The 23,847-nt window shown below is 41.2% G+C and overlaps 1 protein-coding gene across 4 annotated transcripts; it reads left to right on the top strand.

Annotated features, from left to right (window-relative positions):
* Positions 1–319: 319 nt before the first annotated feature.
* LOC147906242 (indole-3-pyruvate monooxygenase YUCCA1-like) lies at positions 320–2,811 on the top strand. Of its 4 annotated transcripts, XM_087377349.1 has the most exons (3): positions 320–398; positions 475–565; positions 647–2,811. In XM_087377349.1, the coding sequence occupies exon 3, from the start codon at positions 676–678 to the stop codon at positions 2,458–2,460; it is 1,785 nt and encodes a 594-aa protein (XP_087233475.1). In that variant the 5' UTR covers positions 320–398; positions 475–565; positions 647–675; the 3' UTR covers positions 2,461–2,811. The 4 variants fall into 4 exon arrangements, with proteins under 4 accessions (XP_087233475.1, XP_087233466.1, XP_087233491.1 ...); XM_087377340.1 differs by having other exon boundaries at positions 475–2,810; XM_087377365.1 differs by lacking the exon at positions 475–565 and having other exon boundaries at positions 371–380.
* Positions 2,812–23,847: the final 21,036 nt, after the last annotated feature.

Raw genomic sequence — 23,847 nt, 5'->3', positions numbered from 1 at the left:
CTTCCCTCGTCGCTCCGCCTCTCCCCTCCTCCTTCCTCCTTCCTCCTTCCCTCCTCCCCTTCCCCCTTCCCCCTTCCTCCTTCCTCCTTCCCACTCCTCTCTCCCCCTTCCTCCCCTTCTCTTCCTTCTTGCATTGGAGAGGCCTTCAAAGGCCCCGTTGCCTGTAGTCTACCGCCCCCCTCATCCTTTTATACCCACAACACGAACCTTCTTGAGTCTCGAAGAAGCCACAAGGGTCCTGTGATTAATTACCATCACGAGCTGACCTTAATCTACCATCTAGGACCACGACAACTTTTCCTCGTTGGGCACTTGGGGGGGGGCCTATTTCAATATAATTCATTCTGTTTATGTCTGAAGGAGCCTAGGCCACACAACTTGTAAGCCGTCACCCGCGTGTGTATCGAGCGGTGGTACCGATCCAAAAGTTCACTTCCTGCACTTGTCCACGGCAAGCAAGACGTGTGAGTATAGCGACGTATCATCTTTGATTTTGGCTGTTTTTATGGCGCGGGCAGACCCGGAGTGAGAGACTAGTCCCAGAGGAACTTCCGCTGCAAATTTCGTGTTGATGCACAACTTTCTCTTTTGTCCTTTGATGCACAGTTTCATATCAGTTTTTGAGTTGCATCCCGTCCTTCTGCAGGTGTCGAGAAGTTCAGTAAAGGGACTAAGATGGCAGAGCTGGTGAGCGCTTGGCTGAGAAGCTTCGACACTGCGCTGCAGAAGGGGGACATGCTTGCCGCTGTGGAGCTCTTCCAAGAGGACGAATGCTTTTGGAGGGATCTACTGGCCTTCACATGGAACTTGTACACAGCGGAGTCCCGCGAGGAGATCCAGGCGATGCTGGAGGCAACTCTGGGGGAGACGAGGCCATACGGATGGGAGCTAGGGAGGGAGGGGGTCCTGGAGGAGCAGGCGGACGGGGGAGTGGAGGCGGTGATAAGGTTCGAGACAAAGAGGGCGAGGGGGAAGGGGCATGTAAGGATCAACAAGGCAGGGAAGTGCTGGACGTTGCTGACGGGTATGGAGGAGCTGAAGGGGTACGAGGAGAAGGCAGGGGCGTCCAGGGTGAACGGGGTGGATCATGGAGCTGCAAGGGGGAGAAAGACATGGTTAGAGGAGAGGCAAGAGGAAGAGCAACAGCTCGGGAGGAGTAAGCAGCCGTATTGTGTGGTGGTAGGAGGAGGGCAAGGGGGGATAGCGTTGGGAGCAAGGCTCAGGCGACTGGGAGTGCCGACGATCATAGTAGAGAAGAACAAGAGGCCAGGCGATTCATGGCGGAATCGCTACAAGTCACTGTGTTTGCATGATCCTGTGTGGTATGATCATCTTCCATATTTGCCATATCCGGATGACTGGCCAGTGTTTGCACCCAAGGACAAGCTAGCAGATTGGCTGGAGGCATATACCAAGGTGATGGAGCTAGTCTACTGGTCATCGACAGAGTGCAAATCAGCAAGGTTTGATGCTGAGGAAGGGAAATGGGAAGTGGTGGTAGATCGAGATGGTGAGAATGTGATTCTTGAGCCCAAGCAGCTTGTGCTTGCAACCGGCATGTCTGGAATGCCTAACATTCCAAGCTTCCCTGGAGCAGAGCTTTTCCAAGGTTCTCAATGCCATTCTAGCCAGTACAAAAGTGCGGATGCTTGGACTAACAAACACTGTATCATCGTTGGCTCTAACAATTCTGCCCATGACATTGCCGCAGATCTTTGGGAGCATGGTGCAGCCCAAATCACCATGCTTCAACGTAGCTCCACCCATGTCATCCGCTCCGAAACCTTACTCTCAGCTCTGCCTCTCTACCAAGAGTGCTCCCCATACCCCACTGCCACTGCTGACCTCCTCATTGCGTCTGTTCCTTACAAGATCTTCCACCGCTTCCAAATCCCTCTGTATGAGCGAATTGCTGAGATCGATGCTGATTTCTACCAACGCCTGGCAGGCAGTGGGTTTCTGCTGGACTTTGGGGATGATGGATCTGGATTGTTTCTCAAGTACTTGAGGCGTGGGTCAGGGTATTACATTGATGTTGGTGCCTCGGAGCTGGTGATCCAAGGTGACATCAAGCTGAAGAGCGGAATCACAGTAGACGAAGTGAAGGCAAGGTCCGTGGTTTTGAGCGACGACAGTGAGCTAGAGGCTGATCTGATTGTGTATGCCACGGGCTACGGCTCCATGAATGGATGGGCAGCCAAGCTCATCTCTCAGGAAGTGGCTGACAGTGTGGGCAAATGCTGGGGCTTGGGCTCCAGCACCACGAAGGATCCTGGCCCTTGGGAACGAGAGCTCCGCAACATGTGGAAACCCACACAGCAACCTGGCCTCTGGTTTCATGGCGGCAACCTGCACCAGTCTCGTCACTACTCACTCTTCTTGGCTCTCCAGATCAAGGCCCGCATGCAAGGCATCCCCACCCCTGTCTATGGTCTAGGGCGAGTTCACCATACCAGTTGATTTATTACAAGACAGAGATGCAGCATTCACTACACAGAACATAGGACACAGGTGATCGCCCAAAGGGAGTATGCCACAACAGTATCAAGTCCCCTTCCTACAAGCCACCTTATGCAAGCTTAATTTACCTCTTAGAGACCCTATAACTGATCGATGGATGATTTTCCCAGCTTGCTCCTGTCCAGAGTGGAGTCCTACTATACCGACTGTTAAATGCTGCTGTCTTTCTTTTGTGATACTTCTGATAACTATGTCCACAATTTGCATTTATGTGGAACATTAATTCAACGTGCCATCTCTAGCATCGATATGTTTCCTCCAATTGAGTTTCTCTCTTTGTTATTTTATCGCTGCCCTCTTTCTCTGTGTCTCTCTGTCTCTGTCTCTGTTGTTCTCACTGGATGTAAAAGACTACTATTAGTTAATAGTGGTCACCAGTCCCATAGATCCTGATCCTGAGAGTCTCAAGACGACTGTAATACAATCATATCATATTCTCTCTCTCTCTCTCTCTCTCTCTCTCTCTCTCGTTCGCACGGTAAATTATCTGCAGGCAAGATTGTTTACTCTTTCAAAAATCTTGCAATTCCAATTCAAGATGTTTGCAGGGGATAGACCTATATGTATCTCATCAGCTGACACATCATCACCTGACTTGTCTACCAAATTATCAACGGCAAAATCGCGAATGCCTAGGAAATCCAGTCACCGCATGGCCCTCATGCCTATCCTTGTCTCAGCCATGGATATCTGAATTCTTCACCTAAACTATTGCTCATTTTTTTCCCCTCGTAGGGGTCTTAAATGTTGAGCATCTAGATCTGGGTGTACATCCATGTAGAATTTATTGTTTAGGGCAGCGCCTGCCCTGTGAGCCCCATTAGGGGATATTATGCTTGCCCATGGAGATGCTTTTCAGGTGTTATTATGCCCTGTTTTGGGCAGGCACCTCAGGGGAAGAAAGCTTACTTTTGAGGACAGTGTACCCTGCTTTGAAGCTGCGGGGGGATTGCATAGGAGGGGCCCCCCATGGACTGGAAAAGACCATGTAAATGCCCATTTATAGGCAGCAAAGCCAGTCTGTGGGCAGACAGGTCGCCTGGCTGGTCTGTCAGAAAATGGAGGCGCCTTGGCCTATTTTCAGCCCTCCCGCCTCAGCCTATTTTCAGTGCAGTTCCCCTTCTTTCCCAGTGCCTCTACAGCCCTACTTTAGACTCTCTTCTGCATACAGCAGCTGTTTATGTTCTGCTTATCCTAGCCTACCTAAACCTCTGTATTGGCAGATTTAGTACGTGGCTTTTTATATCAATAAATATTGTTTTGGCTGTACATCAGAGTATTTTCTCTCTAGATCAGCCAAGTTCTATTTCCATACAAGTATGCACACGGAGTAAGTTGATGTTTGAATTGACATGTGATGTCGACATTCTTTTCTGTTAATGGAATTTGGCTATGACTAGCAACTTAGCTCTGTCACCCATATGGTGTCCACAGTGTCAAACAGTTTTAGTTTAATGCTCCACCCTTTGGAATGTAGAAAAACTAAAGAAATATTTGCCCAGGATAGAGAGTTCACTTCACAAGCACTTCACACATTCAACTGTGGAAATACTCTCACACAGTAAACAGAATGGTGATTTATTCCAGCTGAGAAATAAACGAGCCATGTACAAAATGTAACCATAGGGTTCCCAATTTAATGAGGGACCTCTGCTGCACGAAAACTCCATCTTTGTTTACCATCATTGTCGTTGAGGTAAGGTACCAAAACCAACTTCTGTATGCTGTACCTACTGAGGTAGACGACTCCTCTTCTACTGAGGGTAGATCTGCCCTCTCGTGTGCTTCCTGGAAAGTCCAAAGCTCCTGCAAAAATGACTGCCAGGAGATGCCCAAAGGCCATCTGTTTATAGGGGCTGAATGTCCCAGAATGCGGAGTCTCGGGGCCCTGCAAACTGTACGGCCAACCATACAATCTGGGCCTTTCCCAGCCCCAAGGCCCCACACATGGGCTCATGTCTGGGCCTACAACCATCATTAGAACACGGCATATACCCAGCCTTAATTGCTGGTCATATTGCTGTCAATAATACAACCTAAGAAGTGCTGCGCATGTGGCAGCCAGATTGCTGTCCACATGGCAGCCTAATCCATCCCCATTCTATGTTGTATCTCATCTTCCCCCATCTCTTACCAATCATTGTTGACCATCACCCACTTGTCGATGAAGATGCCATCAGCCCCCATGCTCTTGCTTTTCCAGGTCACATTCTGTACAAGCAAACAATACTAGAACACAAGTACCATCATCTTGTTGACTCCACAAATGTCGAGGCAATCATTCGTCTGATAGATGACCATCCGATTGTCTCCCTCACAAACTAAGGACTCCCAATATCCTACAAAGTGCCTTGCCTTGAAGATCTGTTCCAACCCAAAATTCAATTGGCACCATCCGGGTCTTGTTTTTTGATTCCATGCATAGTGAGATCTGTTTGGCTGCTCCACGTAGATCCCCACTAGTCGGAATCGCTCCAATTTTGTCTAGAGTAATGTAACCTTCCAAATCCCACATCTTCACGTGAAAGGCTTTGACAACATCCGGTCCTTCAGCATCATGCACTTGGGTCTACCAGGAGAAGCCTCCTAATCCTCCTTGTTGCCTTTCCCTTTTCTAGCTTGGCCATTCAAAGGACTTATGGCCTTTTACTCCACACTTGTAGTTACTTCCTTGGCCTCTTTCATACCTTCCATGAAATGCATATGATGATCCCCTAAACCACATTAGTAGAAGCATTTCTTTTTCTTTTTCTTCTTACTCTCACCGGATGCCTTGTTGTCCTTTGATGAATCCTTGACTTATAATTGGCCATATAAGCCTTATCATCACCTTCACACTTATCGTACGACTTTCTCTGAGCCTCTTCCTACAGCAATGTTCCCAAGTCCTAGTTGTTGCCTATCACCTTCACAAGGAAGTCGCAAGCTGACTCTCCTTCCCCCATCATCATGGTAAACGATTAATTCTAGAGCATGATGATTCTTTTTGTATCTCATCTCATAGAGATCCTTCAAGATCTGTATCTGCCAACTAGATATGGGGAGAGTGCTATTGCATCCTTTACTCTATTTGCACTACGACCTTCCTTGTGGAATCAACGTCGATACGCTTGAGTTCCGTGCCCACCACATGACTCCAAACTAAATATATGCGGATGTATACATGGCATCACTAATAGAAGATCTCTAGGTTTTATGGAGACGGTTTTGTGTCTTTTGTTGGGATATGTGTGATCCAGGGCTTGCTAGGTGCATGTGTGCATCCACTTGGTTGTGTGTGTGTGTAGAAGAGGCACACTTAGTGCCATAGACCATGACAGGTGATGATGTAGTGCAAAGGCCCCACATGGGGTGGTGCCTATGATTGTGGAGCTCCTATGATTTAGGAGTTACCTCCTTTGATGTAGGAGAGGTGCCATTGATTTAGGCCACCCTCTCTCCATTTCTATGAAAGAGAGACTTCCCTCTCACAATGATAGAACACCCATTGCTACATCTTTTAAATTCTCACTCCTCTTGCCACAATGCATCTATTCTCCCTGACGTTCCAACATTTGGTATCAGAGCCATGATCCTTCTTGAGCTTTTAGACTTCTAGGTTGCCACCTCATCATCTTCTTCAACCTTCTTCCATATCTCTCCCATTTTTCCCAATTCTGCCCGAATCTTGTAGCATCAATTTCTCTAGATCCAACCGTCAACTTTTAAAATACTTCTGGATTTAGCTTCCCCACGCTAGGGCGCACCTCTTCACCGTTGGGATTGACGGAATTTTACTATGAGCAGCCGCGCCGCTTCGTTCTTTGCTCGCCAATCTAGCTCAAAATTCCGCTTGTTGGGAGACAATTTTGCAAAACCATTGGGCACCTTATGAGCTAGCTGCTGTTCAATTTTGAGCACATTTGGTCCACAAATGAAGGAGAAAATGCAAAAAAACCAGTCGAGTTTGATGCTATTGTCCCAAGCAACCTGACGCAACATTGCGCCTCTACTTGGATGAGGATTCTCTCTGGTATTTAGGCTTCCATTTGCCTTTGAAAGCCCTCTCAAAGCTTATCTCTTTAGCTTCAATTGCACCCTCCAATTTCAGACTGCTCAATTTGGGTGTAATAGTGATATCTACTTCTAAGATCAACCATTGAATATGGCTAAGTGCTAGAAAGTTTCATTATTATCTCAATTGTCTTTGCTCTTTTGGATGATTGACCATTGTAAGTGATATGAGGCATTTTTTAGTCTTATCTTTGGAGCACTGCCCTTTAGTTTGATAGCTTTGGTAAATGCTCATGATGCATTTATGATATATTTTGAATTGAATATGTTTGAATCCTATTTTGTAAAGGATTAGCACTGCTTTGTAAGAGATAAGACCTTCCTAATGGTTAATATGAGGAGAGGCAAGAGAAGAGATAAGAAGAAGGGACTGGTTTGCAACTATAGTATGAAAGAAGGTCATGTTGAGTAGTATGGTAAAAACATTTTTAAAGAATATGAAAGGAAAGCTTGCCAACCTACATCAGCAGAGGAGTTCATTGGATTAGGTAAAGTTGACGGATATGAGCACGTAGATGATTGGGCATTTTCAAAGTTTTGCAATGTTTTTGAATCATTCCAACTATTTGTGGGTGTTCGATTTGTCTATTACAACTTGTCTCTTTGTGGGTTGTTGACAGATGTTTCTCTATACACTCTCGGATCCTCGTGGGTGGACTGGTATTTTTTGCAAGCTCTTTGGAAGCTATATTGTGTGTGCTTATTTTCATTGTAGTAGACATATTTGATTCTTTGCAGGGCGGACAGCTAATGTTTTCTGTATTTTCATGTTGTGCTCTCATTCAAAGTTAGGGGGGAATGTAGGATAAATCCTCTCAGGGCACTTGCTTTGCCCACATGTGAAGGAGGGGTGTTCAAAATCACATGGACAAGGTGACTCATCCATTGCATGAAGAGACATATGTGGTTGTTGTTTTTGGCAAGGATGACCAATTAGACTACAATGGGTTTGGATTATAGGAGGGCATGGCAGTGTCTGTCACCTTTTTACCTTGCAAACGGTAGTGGTGCACCACCCTGGTTAGGTCCTTTCAATGCATACAATCTTTGTTATTTTGTTGTGGCAACCATCTTATGCATTCAATTCATTTCAATTGTGAGGGGCTAAGAGTTTATTTCAAGTGTGATAAGCTTGAGATCATTCATAATCTAACACTCTTAACACAAAAAACTAACCTCCCATGGTAAGCTTTGGACATAATGTGTCATTGTATGTTTCTTTTATTTGTATAGTTATTTTTTCCAATTGTGGTGGAAGGATGCTCATCTAAAGATGTTAGAAAATTAATGTACAAGATTAGTGGTAGTCAAGGATGTTTACTATCAATCATCTAATATTATTTTAATAAATTTAGATGCACTAAATGAGTAATGTTGCAACCTTATTTTGGCATGTGGAAAAAGGGAGATCTTCTTATTGAGCATCACTAAGTCTAGGACTGATGAATCCATTGAGATTATGTGCTTACTTAACAGTTTTTCTCAAGCATTATGACAACCTAGGTGCACCTACTTGTGGAAAAAGGGAGATCTCCTTATTGAGAATCACTAAGTCTAGGATTAAATCCATTTAAGTTGTGCTTAACACTTTTTCTCAAGCATTATGACAATCTAGGTGCACCTACTTGTACATAGACTAGATGAGGTAGCCATTGCAAGAATAGTCCAAAGTCATTGATTGTTTTTCCTTGAAAGGGTTATGAAAATCTTAAAGGGATTTTTGAGGCCAAAAGTACAGTCTATAGCGGGTTTGTAGGAGTCATTGGTATATATCACAAAGTTTCTCGCATGCTTTGATCTTGATATGCCATTCCTTTGGCATAGTAAGTGTGATGATCACATGATAGCTGAGTTTGCTCATGGAGAGGGGATTTTTAGAAAAGTACGTGAAGTTTTTAGAGAAAAGGTCACTAGGTTCTGTATGCTCAACCCTTTTACCATTCAAGACACAGTTTCTACCATGGAGGCTTCTTTATTGGCGTGTCTCTTGATTGTTGAGATCAATCGGCAAAGGCCATTTGAATGATCTTCATGCAATGTTTGTAGGCTCCATTACCCATGCTACTAGAGTTTTACCCCTTGGGAAAGGATGCTATCATATTCAATTTGGCAAACCAAAGAATTTAAAGGAGGTTCATTATAAAAAAATTAGACTAAAAAAGGGGTTCTATATAGTGTATACGTACTAAAATAATAAAGGATGGATAAGGGAGCATGGAACCCTTTAGCATGATTTTACCAGGTGGACACATATAAATTCAATTTTAAGATAAATTAGTTTATTTACGAAAAACCTATTAAAATCTCATTGGCTCTTCACAATAAAAAATTCCTTTGATAGGTCTAACATGACCTTGTTAGTTCTCCTCATGTTCCTCACCCTCAAACCATTCTCAAACTAGAACCATGCTTATGTTTTCCTTACATTGAACCTTTTGGTTCATAACTTTGAATCCAAATAGGTCTCACTGAATTTCCCTCTGTTCCCAATTCCACCTCTACCAAATGTGAGCTATTGAGATAACCTCCCCTTGTAGCACCATTCAAAATCAGCTAAAAACCGTTCTCAATCATGTTTTTTCCTTCTCATGTTTTTTCTCTCTCCTCTTATAGTATTTTTGAACAAAATCTTATATCCATTCTCTTGCATTTGTGTCTCTTCTCTATTGTCTTCATCCATTCTAGATTCGTCTCTCTTTCAATCAAATATGAGGGTTGTGATGACTCTCTACCTTCATAGATGCAAGAAAAGTGCGTTTCAATGGTGGTTTACTATTTCCATCCTTGAAAGAGGAAACCAGGAGGTATGACCTTTCTTTTGTTCGTACTTTGATTTGCTCTACAAATCTTTGTGTATTGTATAGAATAAGGTGTTGTTCATGGAAACTTGAATAGAAGAAATTTGGATCTTGATGTGTACTAATCTATGAATTTTGGTTTCATTATTTGATATCTTTGTTAGAATAAGCTTTTGAGTTATTATCTTGGTATGTGCATAGGGAGTGAAACCAATGATTCGTTTTTACTTATTGTGAGCTAAAACAGGGCCCTTGCTTTGTTTTGTGTATATTCTTTGTAATAAGGCCTACCTTTTTATAAGCTTGAGAGAAATATGGAGAATGTTAAAAATCAAGAGTACAATAATGTATTAGAATCCATTGTATTGACCTCATCGAATGTCAACAACAATGTGCTTCAAAACCCAAAAAATCAAGATGCACTTCCTTTCTCCAAGTTTGGTGAGTTAGAGATCCCAGACTTTCCTCCTCTTGATTGTCCATTTTCTTATTTGGAGCTATAAACCCAATTTATTTTAATAGGTTAAGTAGATAAGTTTTAAAGTAGCTTTTAGTTTTAGTATAAACACCATATTCGATAACAAGAGGTTCGTTTCATTGTTCATTTTCTTGTGTGGGGAAATAAATTCAATTATTTCGATAGTTTAAGTAGTTTGAAATGATGTTTAAATATAATTTACAAAGTATCCTTGATTTTAACTTAAGAACGGTATTTATTTAATCACTTTTTGGAAGTAGATAACAAGGTAGTATTTCAATTTAAGTTTTTTTTTTTTGAAGATAGATAACAAGATTCACTTCTTTTAATGAACACGGCTAATCTTGCATTCTTGATTTTTCAACACAAATTTTGATAGATATTGAAGAGGTTTGTTGAGAGGTATCTCCTCCTCAATCTCTATCTTTATCAAGAACCATAGATTTGAATTAGTTACACCAAGCTTCAAAAACTTTTTTTTTTTTTAATGTTCTTTGTCTTATACGTAGTGAGTCTTTAATCCTTCTGCTTTTCTTGCTTTAAAAATTACTATTTTCTTTGAGTATTTTAGGCCTTTTTAAAAAAAAATAGTTGTAAAGTTCTAGCATCCCTTATTATCTAAGTAAGGTTTCATTGTTTATTGTTATCATTTTTTCAGGAAACATTCAAGATGGAATTGAAAATGAACAATATTGAAGCAAGTTACAATCTATCATCATGAACAATATTAAAAATTAACAATGATGAATGGACCCCCCAAGTAAACAAAAAGTATTCATGGAACAAAATATAGCCCACTAATTGGGGGAAAGGAAAGAGGATTCACGAAACCTCTCAAAACATTGGAACAGGAGAGTTCTAGACTTTGACATGATTTTTGGGGGAAAAATAGTAAACAAGGTCCATGTTCAGTATGCCTTCACACACAAGGATATTTGTATCAAAGATGCAATTATAAGGATTAAGATGGTAATTATTGACCGTGTCTTTAATTTTTGTTGTAGATGTTAAACAATGAATGGAGCTTGTAGGATGCATGAGCTAGGGAAAATTCAGTATGAAGGAAGGTCGCACTCCATCAACATTAAGAAGAAAAATAGAACTTTTTTAAATGGCTTGATGTTCATACTCCATGACAATGAGCTAGGGAAGCTTTATTATGAGGTTTGTACTCCATTAGAATTGAAGAAAAATTAAAGACTTGATGTCCATCTTGCATGAAAATGAGGGAGATCATGGAAAACTATAACAAACTATGTTGCCTTCCTTTGATAGTCTTGAATGGCCACTTCCTAGTATAGAGATGAGTGAAGCTTATAGAACCCAAATCTTTAATGATGTGTGATCTGCCATGAAGCCAAGCACTAGTGAGAGAAATGATCCATTAGAATTGAAGAAACATGGAACTTTTTAAACGACTTGATGTCCATCCTACATGAAAATGAGGGAGATCATGGAAAACTATAACAAACTATGTTGCCTTCCTTTGATACTCTTGAATGGCCACTTCCTAGTATAGAGATGAGTGAAGGTTATAGAACCCGAATCTTTAATGATGTGTGATCTGCCATGAAGCCAAGCACTAGTGAGAGAAATGATCCACTAAATTGGTTCCTAGCATTCCCCATGCTTTGTTGATTTCTTCCAACTCTAAGCAATTAACAAGGATAAGAATAACATTACTTGCAAGGGTATATATGAGGATTGGTTACGTGAGTTGTTTGATGAATGCGGATAATAAGAACGTCTAATGCAAAAGACTTGATGCATTGTCAAGTAAACCTTTTAGATATAAGATTTGGTGACATTTTTTACAAAATTTTGAGTATTTATAAATTTCATCAAAGGTTATGATAACAAGTGTTGATAGATTTTCATGGGAGTAGGTGCTTCATTGGAAGGAAGATTTTATGCATGTCTTTTATGTACCAAAGGTGGTGATGGAAAAACTTTTTGTGGGATGCTATGGGGATGATGAATTGCTAGTTGGGGGCCATATTCCATTAGTAGAGGTATGACATTGAAAGGCATGCCATTCTAAGACTATGTTATGGAACAAGAAGCGAGGAGGTGGAGTGATGCGATGGAAGGAGACCCTGGTGGGATAACCACATCACCTCCATCCCCTCCCCCTTACTGCTTCTCTACACCCTCAAGATCTAAATTTGAGTTTCTTTGTAGAACTAAATGATATTGAACAACCAAGTGATTTCCCTAAGTATGTGCAAAAGCCTTTTTCTTGGGAAGATGTTTCTTTCTCCTAGCTCCCTGCCAAGGAGGCTGATGCCCCTGCCATAGCTATTGTGACTTCCACCTCTTAGATGGCTGTGACATCTACTGTCATGACTCCCAATTGATCCTTGTGAGATAAAAGTGGAGGGAAAGCACCCAGTTCCTTGCCCCCTAATCCCATGTACATGGGCACAATCTAGAGCAATCAAGGCATGTTCTTTGCAATATCACTAGGCCAACAAAGAAACTATACTAGCTCTCCTAGCACCAAAGAAAAGAATGTGAAAAAATAAAAAGACACAACGACCACCAAAGAAAAAAAAGATGCTAACCCCAGAGCATCAACAAGTGCATCTAAATTTTCTTCAACAAATCAAGAATCTATAAATGAGAAGAGCCATGCCATGTTGGACATGATCCTCATGAAGGTTCCATGGATTGGCTAAAGAAACATGCATTGGTTGGTTTTCTCCTGGGTACTCACCCTCCTGCAACTACCGTAAAGTATTGGGTGAGGACAAATGGGGTCAAGAAAGGCATAGTTGTATCAAACATAAGGTTCTTGCCTGAAGGATTTTACGTTTTTCTTTTTGAGAAGGCCGAGATGGTAGAATAGGTTTGACAACATGTGCTATGGCCGACTCACAATCTTAATGTTGAGGGTGGACTATGGAATTCTCACAGGATAATCAATGGTCTACCAAAATCCGAGTTTAGGTCAAGCTCCCAAAATTCCTTCTATCCCTCTACAATCAGGTAGCAAAACTCTGTAGTAGCCTGGGAGAAGTGCATGGGAATGAAAAGAAATAGTTCATCAAAAACTTAGAGGCGAACTAAGCTTAGATCTATGTACAAATTGACATGTCAAAGGAGAGGCCAGACACCCTAGTAATCCTTAGTTGGAAATGGTTAGTTCTATAGAGAGAAGAAGCTAGTCTATAAAAATTTACCTAGCTCTTGTTTTATATATAAGGAGTCTAGCCATGTAGTTAAGAACTGCCCCCAGAAGATGGGTAAGGCTAAAAGTACCTTTTGAGATTCCTAAGACTACCCAAGGACTACCCCTACCCCTCCATGAACAAGTGGCTCCCCAAGGGAGGCAAGACTGTTGAGACCACCAAACTACCCCCTTCCCAAAAAGAGGAAAATAAGAATCATTCTCAAGGGCCACAAGATGACATGACAAAGAAGAGTCAGGATGTACACATCATCTCTAAAACTAGGTTTGATGCCCTTACAAATAAAGAGACAGAGGATTGATTAAAGAGAACCTAGAAAAGTAGGAATGCATGGAGGATGTTGTTGATGATGTTAAAATTAACCTGGTTGGGTCAAAATAATTTGACAGTGAAATTTACAAAGAGGATGCTATACTCACTGACACTATAGAGGAAAATGGGACTGAGGAAGAACTTCCCCAGCCCAGTCAAGGTGAAAATAATTTCATAGTGCAAGGGAAGACACATGCCACTATGCATAACATGAGAAGGAAATCCTAGATCAAGGAAAGTTCTCCCCAGATAACTGCAAGGCTAAGTAGGGGTCTAAGGAAATGGTAAGCTAGGGGATTGATAGACCCTAGTAGGGCTTCTAAGATCTCTCATTGAATGAGAGCTAACTCTAGCTCCTCAATAAGTAAAAGCTACCAATTAGGTCTTGGAGGCCAAATTGAAGGTTGTAGATAGGAAGAGATCTTGGTTTTTCACAAAACATGAAGAAGGGAGAGGAGGCACCACCACCATTAATCTCCTCTCTCATTTTCAAGGAGGTTTTATCCAAGAGTTCATTGGCACCCAATAGAGATGGGTGCCTATAAAATGTCATTTAAAAGGTGATAACTTGATTACTATTTCCATTTATGCTCCCATCAAGACCCAAAGTATAATTCTTACTTGGGATTCCTTAAGTTGAATAGATGGTGATGTTGTGGTGCTTGGAGATTTCAACATAGTGGAACATAGGAAAGATAGGTGATAGGACAAATGGTCAGTAATAATTAGAGGGGCTGAGCTACATGCTTGGGATCATTTTAAAGACTCACTAAAACTAGTTACCTCCATGCCTCCAAGGGAATAATCAAGTAGGGGATAATAGAAGAGAGGCAAGATTGGATGGAATTTATCTATCCCAAAATTTGATTAGTAAGACCATTAATTTATAGGATAGATTTTCTCCTCTCATTACAAGAATTTTGGACTAAAAAAGGGGGCCCTTTAGAGAACTTTTAAAATATTAGAGGCCTGGATAAGGGCATATGGAATCCATTAAGGAGATTATGCCATGTGGACTTCTCTGTAACAAAGGCTCCCAATTCTAGGGGAAGTTCCTTTTTTTTCCAAAATACCCCAAAACACGTCATTGGTGCTTCACAATAAAATATTACCCATGGCAGGTCTACTAGCCTGACCATGTCAGGCCTCTTTGTTTCTCTCTCATCCAAACTAGCCCTAAACTAGAATTGTGCTCACGCTACCCTTCTAGTTCAACCAACTTTGACTTCCAAACCAACTCTTTCACTGTTCTCTTTCTTCCAAAATGTTTCACCTCCTCCATGCACTTAAAAAATGCATTCCCACCATCTTGTAGCACATTGTTTCAAAGTATCTCTATTGTACTCTTGATTAGTCATTTTTGATAGCAGAAGTGAGAGGAGGAGAGAGAGAGAGGAATGCACACGATATAGCTACGTATACACACTGTGTATTGACAATGAATTGAAGATATACATGTGAACCCCTTAGGGCTAGGGTTAGGGTTTGCCCCTATGCCCTATGTGGATAGTGCAATTTACACTTTTCTTCAACACCCCCTCTTAAATTGCAATGGGTAAGTAGAGGGTACATGTACAAGAACTTTTTGTGCATTTCGTTTGGTGCATATGATAGCATCCAAAACTGACCGATGTATCATCAACTGTGTGATGAAAATAACTCCATGCTGGAGGCAGTCTGGTGGTCTGTGCAAGAGGCTTACCCATGAACCAATGAGAGTGTCTACCCATGAGAAACCTGTGTGTGAGCTGCCACTGGGGAGCTTATGCTATACTATCAGAACCAAGTCATGTGAGAACTATGATGTGCCAAGGATCAAGCCTATAGTAAAATGAAGATGACAACTACATGTTGGGAGTAGCCAAGAGGCTATACAAGGCTGATGTATGTGTACGAGAACTAATGCCAAAAATAGTCAACAAAGTGACTGTACATGGGTGGCATGTGTGTGTGCAAGATGTGTGCAACAATCCTAAATTCAAGAAAGATCACTCTACCAAGTGTCACACTAAGGTGCTGAAGTGCCAAATGCTAAGAGAACTGAATGGGTGTCAGATATGTGAATGTGTACATGGATGATAGAACCGCATCGACTGACGTTGGTGGGAACTTATCGGGTAATGCGACAATGGCTGACTTGGCTTGGTGGAGTTAGATCTCCTCTATGGCAGTGCTAGTCTACAACTAGACTACATGTCGATGCAATAAATGTAGCAAATGAATTTTATCTCGGTTCATTTTAATTGTTGGGTATGCTGCAATGGATCAAGAGGTGGTTCCGATGAAGAGGATTTGATAATGTTGACATATGGAAAAGTCAGATGGTAGATCTAAGGTACTCAGTGTGTAGAGCACAAATTGGTGATCATTTTTGCTTTTTATAGCTCTACAAAATTCCCTCTGGATCAAAAGATATGGGCCTCGGAAGGATAGGCCAAACTTTGATTCCAAGAAGGCCAAAAATGATGATGTGGCATATGGTAAGGTGGCAGTGGGAGGTCACATGTTGTGTACACTTTGTGCCTGTGAAGAGGCAAGTGTGCCTAGAAGGAGGGTCTAACATGTGGCACTACTAACTGTGCAGACGAACAAGGCAGTTGAGCTAGCACACTACTGAGGTGGCCATTGATGACATGGCTCATGCTGACATGGTGGCATGATGACATGGCAAGGTAAGGTTAGTTGATGCATTTGATATGCCACATGGATGAATGGTGACCAAGCCAAGGTTGGTTGGGCTTGGAAAGTTCCATGTGTGCAACAGAGATAAGGTTAGAATCTCAGAGATTCCTGACAAAATCTCTGAGATTTCATTTGAGTTCATTGAGAGCTGAGTAAAGCCATGAAGGCATTACGTGGCATGACGGGCTCGCTGGTTGATGGCATGGAGAACTATGGAGGCACTCTAGCCCTGCGTAGGTGGTTGTTGCTATGTTGAAGGTAGCTCATTTAAAGATGGCGTTGAAGGAGCATGTATGGGAGTTGGTCAGAGGAGCTCCATTTGCATGGAGCATTGGACGTGTCACTTTGGGCTTGTCTGAGGAGTTGCCTTGCTATAGTTTGCTTATCATAGTTGCTTGCATTGCAGATGTAGCATGGACATCCAGGCTGGCTACAATCAGGGTGCTTCATGGGCCGTGTGTTGCCACTAGAGTTGATGGAGCTTTGCTGTTGTAGCTCTCAGGACTTTGGAGTCATTCGGTCAGCTTATTCGGTTCAGCTTGGCTGAGAGGTTATAGAAGGTGATTGAACTTCTTTTGTGATTGCATGAGGTGTCGCACAGCTCATCTTGTGTAATCCTCCAGGTTAGGCATTGTTAGTTTGATTGCAGGAGCTGTTGTACTTTGCATGGCTGTTTGCTCGTAGGTCAGTTGTTGAGATGGAGGCGAGCTGGAGCCATTTGTTGATGCTGCTGTCACTCATGTTAGCGCATGAAGGAGTCGAGGAGTTGGATGACTGTGTTGTGGAAGGACCAGATATGCCTGTCATTAGAGGCTATGTAATTGGCCTTAGAGTTACTGCTATGGCTATGAGAGGCTGCACCAAGGTGTTGTAGAAGGACCTGGGGATGCTTTTGGTGAGGGAGCATTGGACTTGTCGGTGCTAGGAGTTGGCTGTATAGAGCACCTAGTAGAGCTGGAGCCCGTTGGCTTGCTATTTTGCTGCCTGGAGCTTGATCTGGTTATTGCAAGGCATTACAGCTTGGCATGGAAGCTGCAAGGTGGGCACGTCTCTTGGATGGACCTTTGGTTGTCATTGTTTGAAACTACATGGAGCTCAGTTGTATTGGGAGTCTCCAAGGCTTTGAGTAGCCTTGAACAAAAAGGTAGGGCTACCTATGTGCTTGATGCTTGAAGGTCTTTACTTCAAGCTCTAGTACTTATGTTGTTAATGTCGCATTGCATGAAGGTGGGCTTTGACGTTGTTGAAATCTCGTTGTGCCTGGCTATTGTTCTCTCAAAGCTTAAGAGAACCACTTCCTATCCTCTCTCAAACTGAATATCTCTCTCTCTTAGACTCAATAAACATAAGGAAAGGGAAAACACTAAAATGAGCATAAATAAAGCTCCATGAAGCGGAATGGAGAGCTTTTGGTCTAAAATGGAGAGGGAGAAAGCTCTACAAGCTGAGCTATGGAAATGAAGAAGATGCCTCAAACAGAGGGTATATGCCTTGGCGGAACAAGGGCTTTTGTGCCTTGGTGGAACAAGGGCTTACACTCTCTCTCAAATAAAAAACTCTCTCAAGGGAAGATGCCTCATGAACGGCGGGCTTGACACTCATGAAGGGAGTGGGAGCACCTGGTGCCATGATTCCATGATAGCAAAAGTGAGAGAGAGAGAGAGAGAGAGAGAGAGAGAGGAGTGCACATGATATAGCTACCTATACACTAAGTGTATTGACAATGAACATGAAGATATACATGTGAACCCCTTAGGGTTAGGGTTTGCCCCTATGCCCTATATGGATAGTGCAATTTACACTATTTTTAACGATTTTCTCTACTCTTTCTTTGTTCACGTTTTTCTTACACCTGCAAAAATCTCTTAGAGAAAGCCCTCTTCTCTCCTATTTCGTTATCACTTTCATTCATTGGTACATTACTGCTCTCTTCCTAGAAACCAAAGGTGCGACCTGATTCTTCTTAGAAGAAGTACAAAAAAAGGGTGGTCTATCATTTTTGCCTCTTCCTTTACCTTATTGGAGTATAGAGAATCAACTTCAAAAGAAAGAACACATAGTTTCAAGGTAATGAATGATTTCGCTTTGTAAATTACCTCTTTATTACATTTTCATCTTACCATTCGGCTATATGTTTGTTGCAAAAAGGTAGAGAGGAAGTGAATATAGAGGTAGATGATATTTAGAGCCATAACATTATTTTTAAATTTGTTTCTTCTCTAGTAGAAGAGGGATGGAGAGAGGGAGGGAGAGGGAGAGAGATAAAGAGAGAGAGAGAGAGAGAGAGAGAGAGAGAGAGAGAGAGAGAGAGAGAGAATATATTATAGTCTACAAAAGACCAAAAGGTCTATGAGACTTAGGAAACCAACATCAGTTAAGGACTGAGAGTTTAGTAAAACAAAAATATCAATTAAGGGTTGAGGGTCCAACCTAGTGTCTTTAGAAGACTTATTATTACATCAGGTATGGACTGAGTGTCTCCACATCTACATCTCAGCAATGTTGAAATCTTTAATGAGGGTAGCGCCTTCATGATATACTGCCCATTTTCCATTCTTTCGAGCTTCCCATACTTTTTGGAGTTCAGTAGCCTTCATCTTAAGCTGTTGAGGGGTAAGATCTTCTGGTATCCATATCTTGGTACCTTTCAAGGATTTGGTTTGATGAAGGATTGCCAACCTATCCTCTAGCATTTTGGATGTGATGATCGCATGAATTTGTGGTGTGCATTGGAATGCCTCAACTAATGCAGTGTCCCAAGTGATCTTGGGCATAGCGTTTGCTATATTATTAAGGTATTGCTCAAACGGGAAAAGAACTTTTGAATCCTCACTTCACCAATGCTCTAGTAAACCTCCACCAAGCCCAACTATTGCCTTTAAGACCAACCTTAATGTTGGCACACTTGGGCACACTTCCGATAAATAAGACCAAAATCACCAATGCTTGCTTAGCCCTTGCCTTGGCAGGCCAAAAACCTTGTTTGCATGTGTAGCCGCTGCATGGGAAGAGAAGTGGCAATCGACTCCCATGTAATGTAACTGGGACTAGGGGTGCGTGTTTGAAAGTTGTGGAAAACCAATGCATGCACGTTTGTTTGTGTGTGTGTGTGTGCACATGTGCATGTGCATGTGCATGCATGCGCATGCATGTGTGTGTGTGTGTGTGTGAAGACTCAATAAAACCCCGTTTCATAGTGAAATGTAAACAATTTTGGTAATGGAAACAAAATAAAAACTGCTATGAAACATTTCATAAAATTTGAGAAGAGCACAAATTGCAAAAGGTTTGTAGAATGCATTACTCCTTTTTTCTTCTTCTTCGTTTTACTCTTATATCTTATCTTTTCCTACTCTTAAGTTTCGCTTTCCCTTCTTTTATTGAAGAGGGGAGTCTCCATACTTGCCACCATTCAACAAGAAAAACGTGGTGAGAACCCGCTTAAACTTTAGTTGGGAAGAAAAGTGTCATTAACACCCCTCCGAGGTCACAATAAAACCTAGGTTGAGCTGGTTTCTTCCATTCCCATGTTTTGTTGATTTTGTTGCTGGTTGTATGCAATCTAGAAAAATAAAGATAACATATACTTGCAAGAGCTTAGACCTAGATTGACTGTTTCAATTATTTGACAATGGATGGATAACAAGAACATGACAGTGAAAACTTGGTACAATGACACTGAACACTTCAGATGTGACATTTTGGTGAGTAGGTCTAATAATTCTTGTTTGTATAAAAAGTTGAGATGTTACAAGATAGTATGTATCGACAGATTCCTATTTTTCTAGGTATTTCATTGTTTGGAAGGCAAAATCTTTGCATGTCTTTCACATATATAAGGTTTAGATGGAAAATTTTGCAATGGGAAGCAATGGATGATGATTTGCATGATGGGACTCACAGTCCCATTTTTTAAGGATTTATTTCTTGGCAAGGATAGCCTAATCTAATGTTGGAATTGGAAGAGGAGTGGACCATGCGGTTTATTAGAGAAGAGATGTAGTTGGTAGCAGTAAAGCCTCCCCAAGGCTGCTACTTTAGACTTTACAATCACAAAGAGTTAGATAAAGGGATGAGTAAAACATCCTTTGTAAGAATTTTTGTCCCCCGCATATTCTTGAAATTATATAAACATGATGGCAGGGGTTCATACTTTTTGTTTTAGAGATTTGAGATCAAGTGTTTGGATTCTCAGTGCTTCAACAATGCACTTGGCCATGAGGCATTGTTAGGTGTATGAACATAGCAAATAATACAAAGTGATGTTCATCCCCAGGACTACTATTTTAGACTTGACAATCACAAAGTTAGATTAGGGATGAGACAAACATCCTTTGTAAGAATTGTTGTCCCTCGCATACTCTTAAAATAATAGAAACATGATGGCAAGGTCTCATATTTTTTGTTCTAGAGATTTGAGATCAATTGTTTGGATTCCTCGGTAAGCCTTCAGCATGAGGCGCATTCGACAGTAATCCCTCATGACGAGGAAAATTTGATGGTAAGCCCTCAGTACGAGGCAATCTCATCTACATCAGCACAATCTGACTCTAATGATGCATGACCATCACATTCATGCATGGATCCAGCTCCATCTACTGTCACATCAAATGCAGATACTCAACAAGATTTCACCATTGATCATGCAGTTATTCTGTAGGTAAGTCCTTAGTACGAGGCTATCACATCTCCAGCCATATACATATATGCCACAATGCATCCAGCCCTGTGTGAAGTTAGCCATGACTCCACAATCATATGTGACTCTCTTTGAATCGATGCGTTTCACGCAAAAATGTCGTCCATATGACCATAATGCACTGTACTTTTTGTACTGTAAAAGAGCATCATTAAAACAATGAAGATGCATATATTTTATAGCATATATTGCCACGAATAATTACTTAATTATGTCAAGAGGTAAGAAACTTCTCATTGTCGCATGGGGACCATTGTAAATAGTTCTAAACCATTTTACATCAAGAATGAAAATACTAAATCGTCTGAAATCAACTTCATAGATTTCGCATATGGTTCCACAATAATCCAACTATGAGGAGAGAAGATTGGTATCCGAAGCACTTCTGAGACCAAAGCTCTAAGTATAGAGGTTGATGTGTCTGATAGTCTAGATGGCATGGTGCAGGGCCTTCCAAGCCATATCTTTAATCTCAAATAAAAAGAAAAAGAAACCTCTTCTTAGGAATCTCATACTAGTGACCACTAAGCCTTTTCTAATCCAATTATTCCTCAGCCATCCCTCAAGAAAAGCAGCTGGAGGTTTAGGTCCTGGGAGATACCCAATTAAAGCATCAGATTCCAGCCAATCAATGGATTTCTCTAATCTATTTTCGGGAAAGCTGCCACTTTACCTATGGCAGATGGTTTCTCCTCATCTTCAGATTGGTGATTCTCTTGTTGATGTGGTCCTGTGTCTTCTGGTATATTTCCTTTGATTTGTTCTTTACTGTTTGCAGGCTTGGTCCCTCCATTTGTGCCATCACTGGTGTTACCGGTGGGGGAGGCTGTTCTTCTCCCTAGGTGGTTGCCTGATCTGTGTCCATCTGTTGGGTGGGTGTCGACACTCTTGGAGGCAGTTGCATGTTCTTTTCTTCCTGGCTCAAAATCCTTCCCTCCCTTGAAGCGCATCGGCTTTCAACCACTAGCTCTGGTCCCTCCCGGTTCTCCAGTTGCACCCCAGTCATCTCCATTAGAAGTTCGTTGGTGATTGGAGGAATTGAGTCCCTTGACTATATCTTCTTGTCCACCGTTTGCTGGTAGTGCCAACAAAACGACGCGTGAACGAGGAGCCTTCTCTAAATTCCTAGACAACGCCTGTGTAAGAGGGCCTTACTGTTGGCCTAGGAGGTCGAATGCCAGAAGCTGGTGATTGGGATAGCAAAGCTCTATTCGTTGTGGTTCATACTCCTTCTAGGGAAAGTCGTTCATATTGCTCAATGGTGGAAAGTGGACAGAAGTGACTCGAGTTATGTCAACGTCCACATTCGGATTCCAAAAGTCATTATCATGATGGTCGTCTGTAGAGAATACATGCATGAAGGAGGAAGTCACATTGTGTGTACGAACAGTGGAAGTTGGGGATGGACTTGGAGGTGGATCCTTTCCTCCAATATCAGTCCCATCCCTCTTCAATGTTATGCCTTTCATAATTGAAGCGAGTAAACTCTCTTATTGACTTCGCATCTATGTATTTGTTTTTTGTCTTGTTTGTTTGTTACGATCATATTTGGGAGTATCATATTTGTGTAGAAGATGACAAGAAGCACAAAGTTGAAGGATAAACATTAAAAGCAATGCTAGAGGCTTTAAAAGATGCTTGACAAAGCCAAGATGATGAAGCATGACATTGAAAGAATGCTTGATAGAATGTATGGATAAAATGAACTTCTCGGGATACATTTTTGATGCGCTTAAAGGTGAACAAAAAGGAGTGGACATAGCTTTTGTAACTAAGTCAACACTAGAAAATCTAGGATCTCAAGCAAGGAGGGCATGGAGGGTCAAACTCCAATGCAGGCTCTAAAAGGTGAGTATGCAGTGCTCAAAATAGCTTGGAAGATTTTACAATTTGTCATGGGCAAGTCTTGGGGAAAATTCTAAAAGATGGAAAATAATATGAACCATATTGGAGGTGTACTCCAAAAAGCCAAACCTTCGTTGTAGGTAGTCAATGGACACAAAGATTAGAAGGTTACATAGGAGACCTTTAACACTATTTTGGTAGTAAAACAGGACATAAAAGTGTCCTTACGATGAAAAAAATTCACAACTTGATCAAAATATATTTTTTGAGGATTTCCCCTTGGGTACACTTATAAGACTATTTTTTAAAAATATAACATAAAATAGTCACACACATGATTTTAAAATACCCACAAAAGTATAGTAACATAGTTTTTCACCATGGCAAGATTCAACAAGTTCCACAACACATCTTGCTTTTATAGTTTTGAACTATTCATAAGTGTTCTACATAAAAGAATTTTTTGTTGGTATTACTCATTCATGACTAGAGCGATTGTGCAAGCATAATTTAGACCTTTGAGGGTTCTTATGATATCACTTAATCCTTGTATCTTGAAATTAGCATCAATTGTAGCATAATCAACAATCAATGCAAGGTTTGGATTTGACATTGTACATCATATTAGATCTCCTAAAACTCATGCTACTCCATAGTATCATATTGAAGAATATGATTGAGTTTGGAACTTCTTATACATGTCACAATAATGTGCAAAAGATCAAATTTTCTTAACTATCAACAGTCACAAAATTAAATTTGAAGTCCCAAAATTAAATTAATAAATATGTTTAGATTTCGTTTATTATCTTACTCTAAACATAATCTAAACATATTTATTATAGTTATTAGTAGACTATGGGACTTAAAAACTACAAAAAAGTTCTTTTTAATCAAGATGTATAGCCATTTTATCTAAAAGTTGAGAAAACAACTTGAAATTTCAGTGACAGCTTGACCTTAAAAACATTAGGTAAAACTCAAAGTCATAGGTCTGAGTTCCATTCCATAATAATTTCAAGTTTTTTAAAGCACACTGTCTATTATAGTTAATCAATCAAAATCTCAAAAGACTTATCAATGTCTTAGAGTAATTCTAGGAAGTGGCTGATGTAATAGGGCATAAAGCATCCTAAGACATCTTTTTGTCCTTCTATCAAAGTAGAATTAAGGAGGACACCAAAAGAAAAGGCAATGACTTAAAAGGTTCTGAGCCCGACATTCAAGATGGTCTTCTCAAGGACTTCAATGAGCTTGGTACATTGTTGG

This window comes from Dipteris shenzhenensis, chromosome 1 (assembly GCF_047967505.1).
Source record: "Dipteris shenzhenensis isolate YYH24624 ecotype China chromosome 1, Dip_SZ_1.0, whole genome shotgun sequence".
Taxonomy (NCBI): Eukaryota; Viridiplantae; Streptophyta; class Polypodiopsida; order Gleicheniales; family Dipteridaceae; genus Dipteris; species Dipteris shenzhenensis.
Note: the sequence above shows the minus strand (reverse complement) of the source record. Positions and strands in the feature narration are given on the sequence as shown.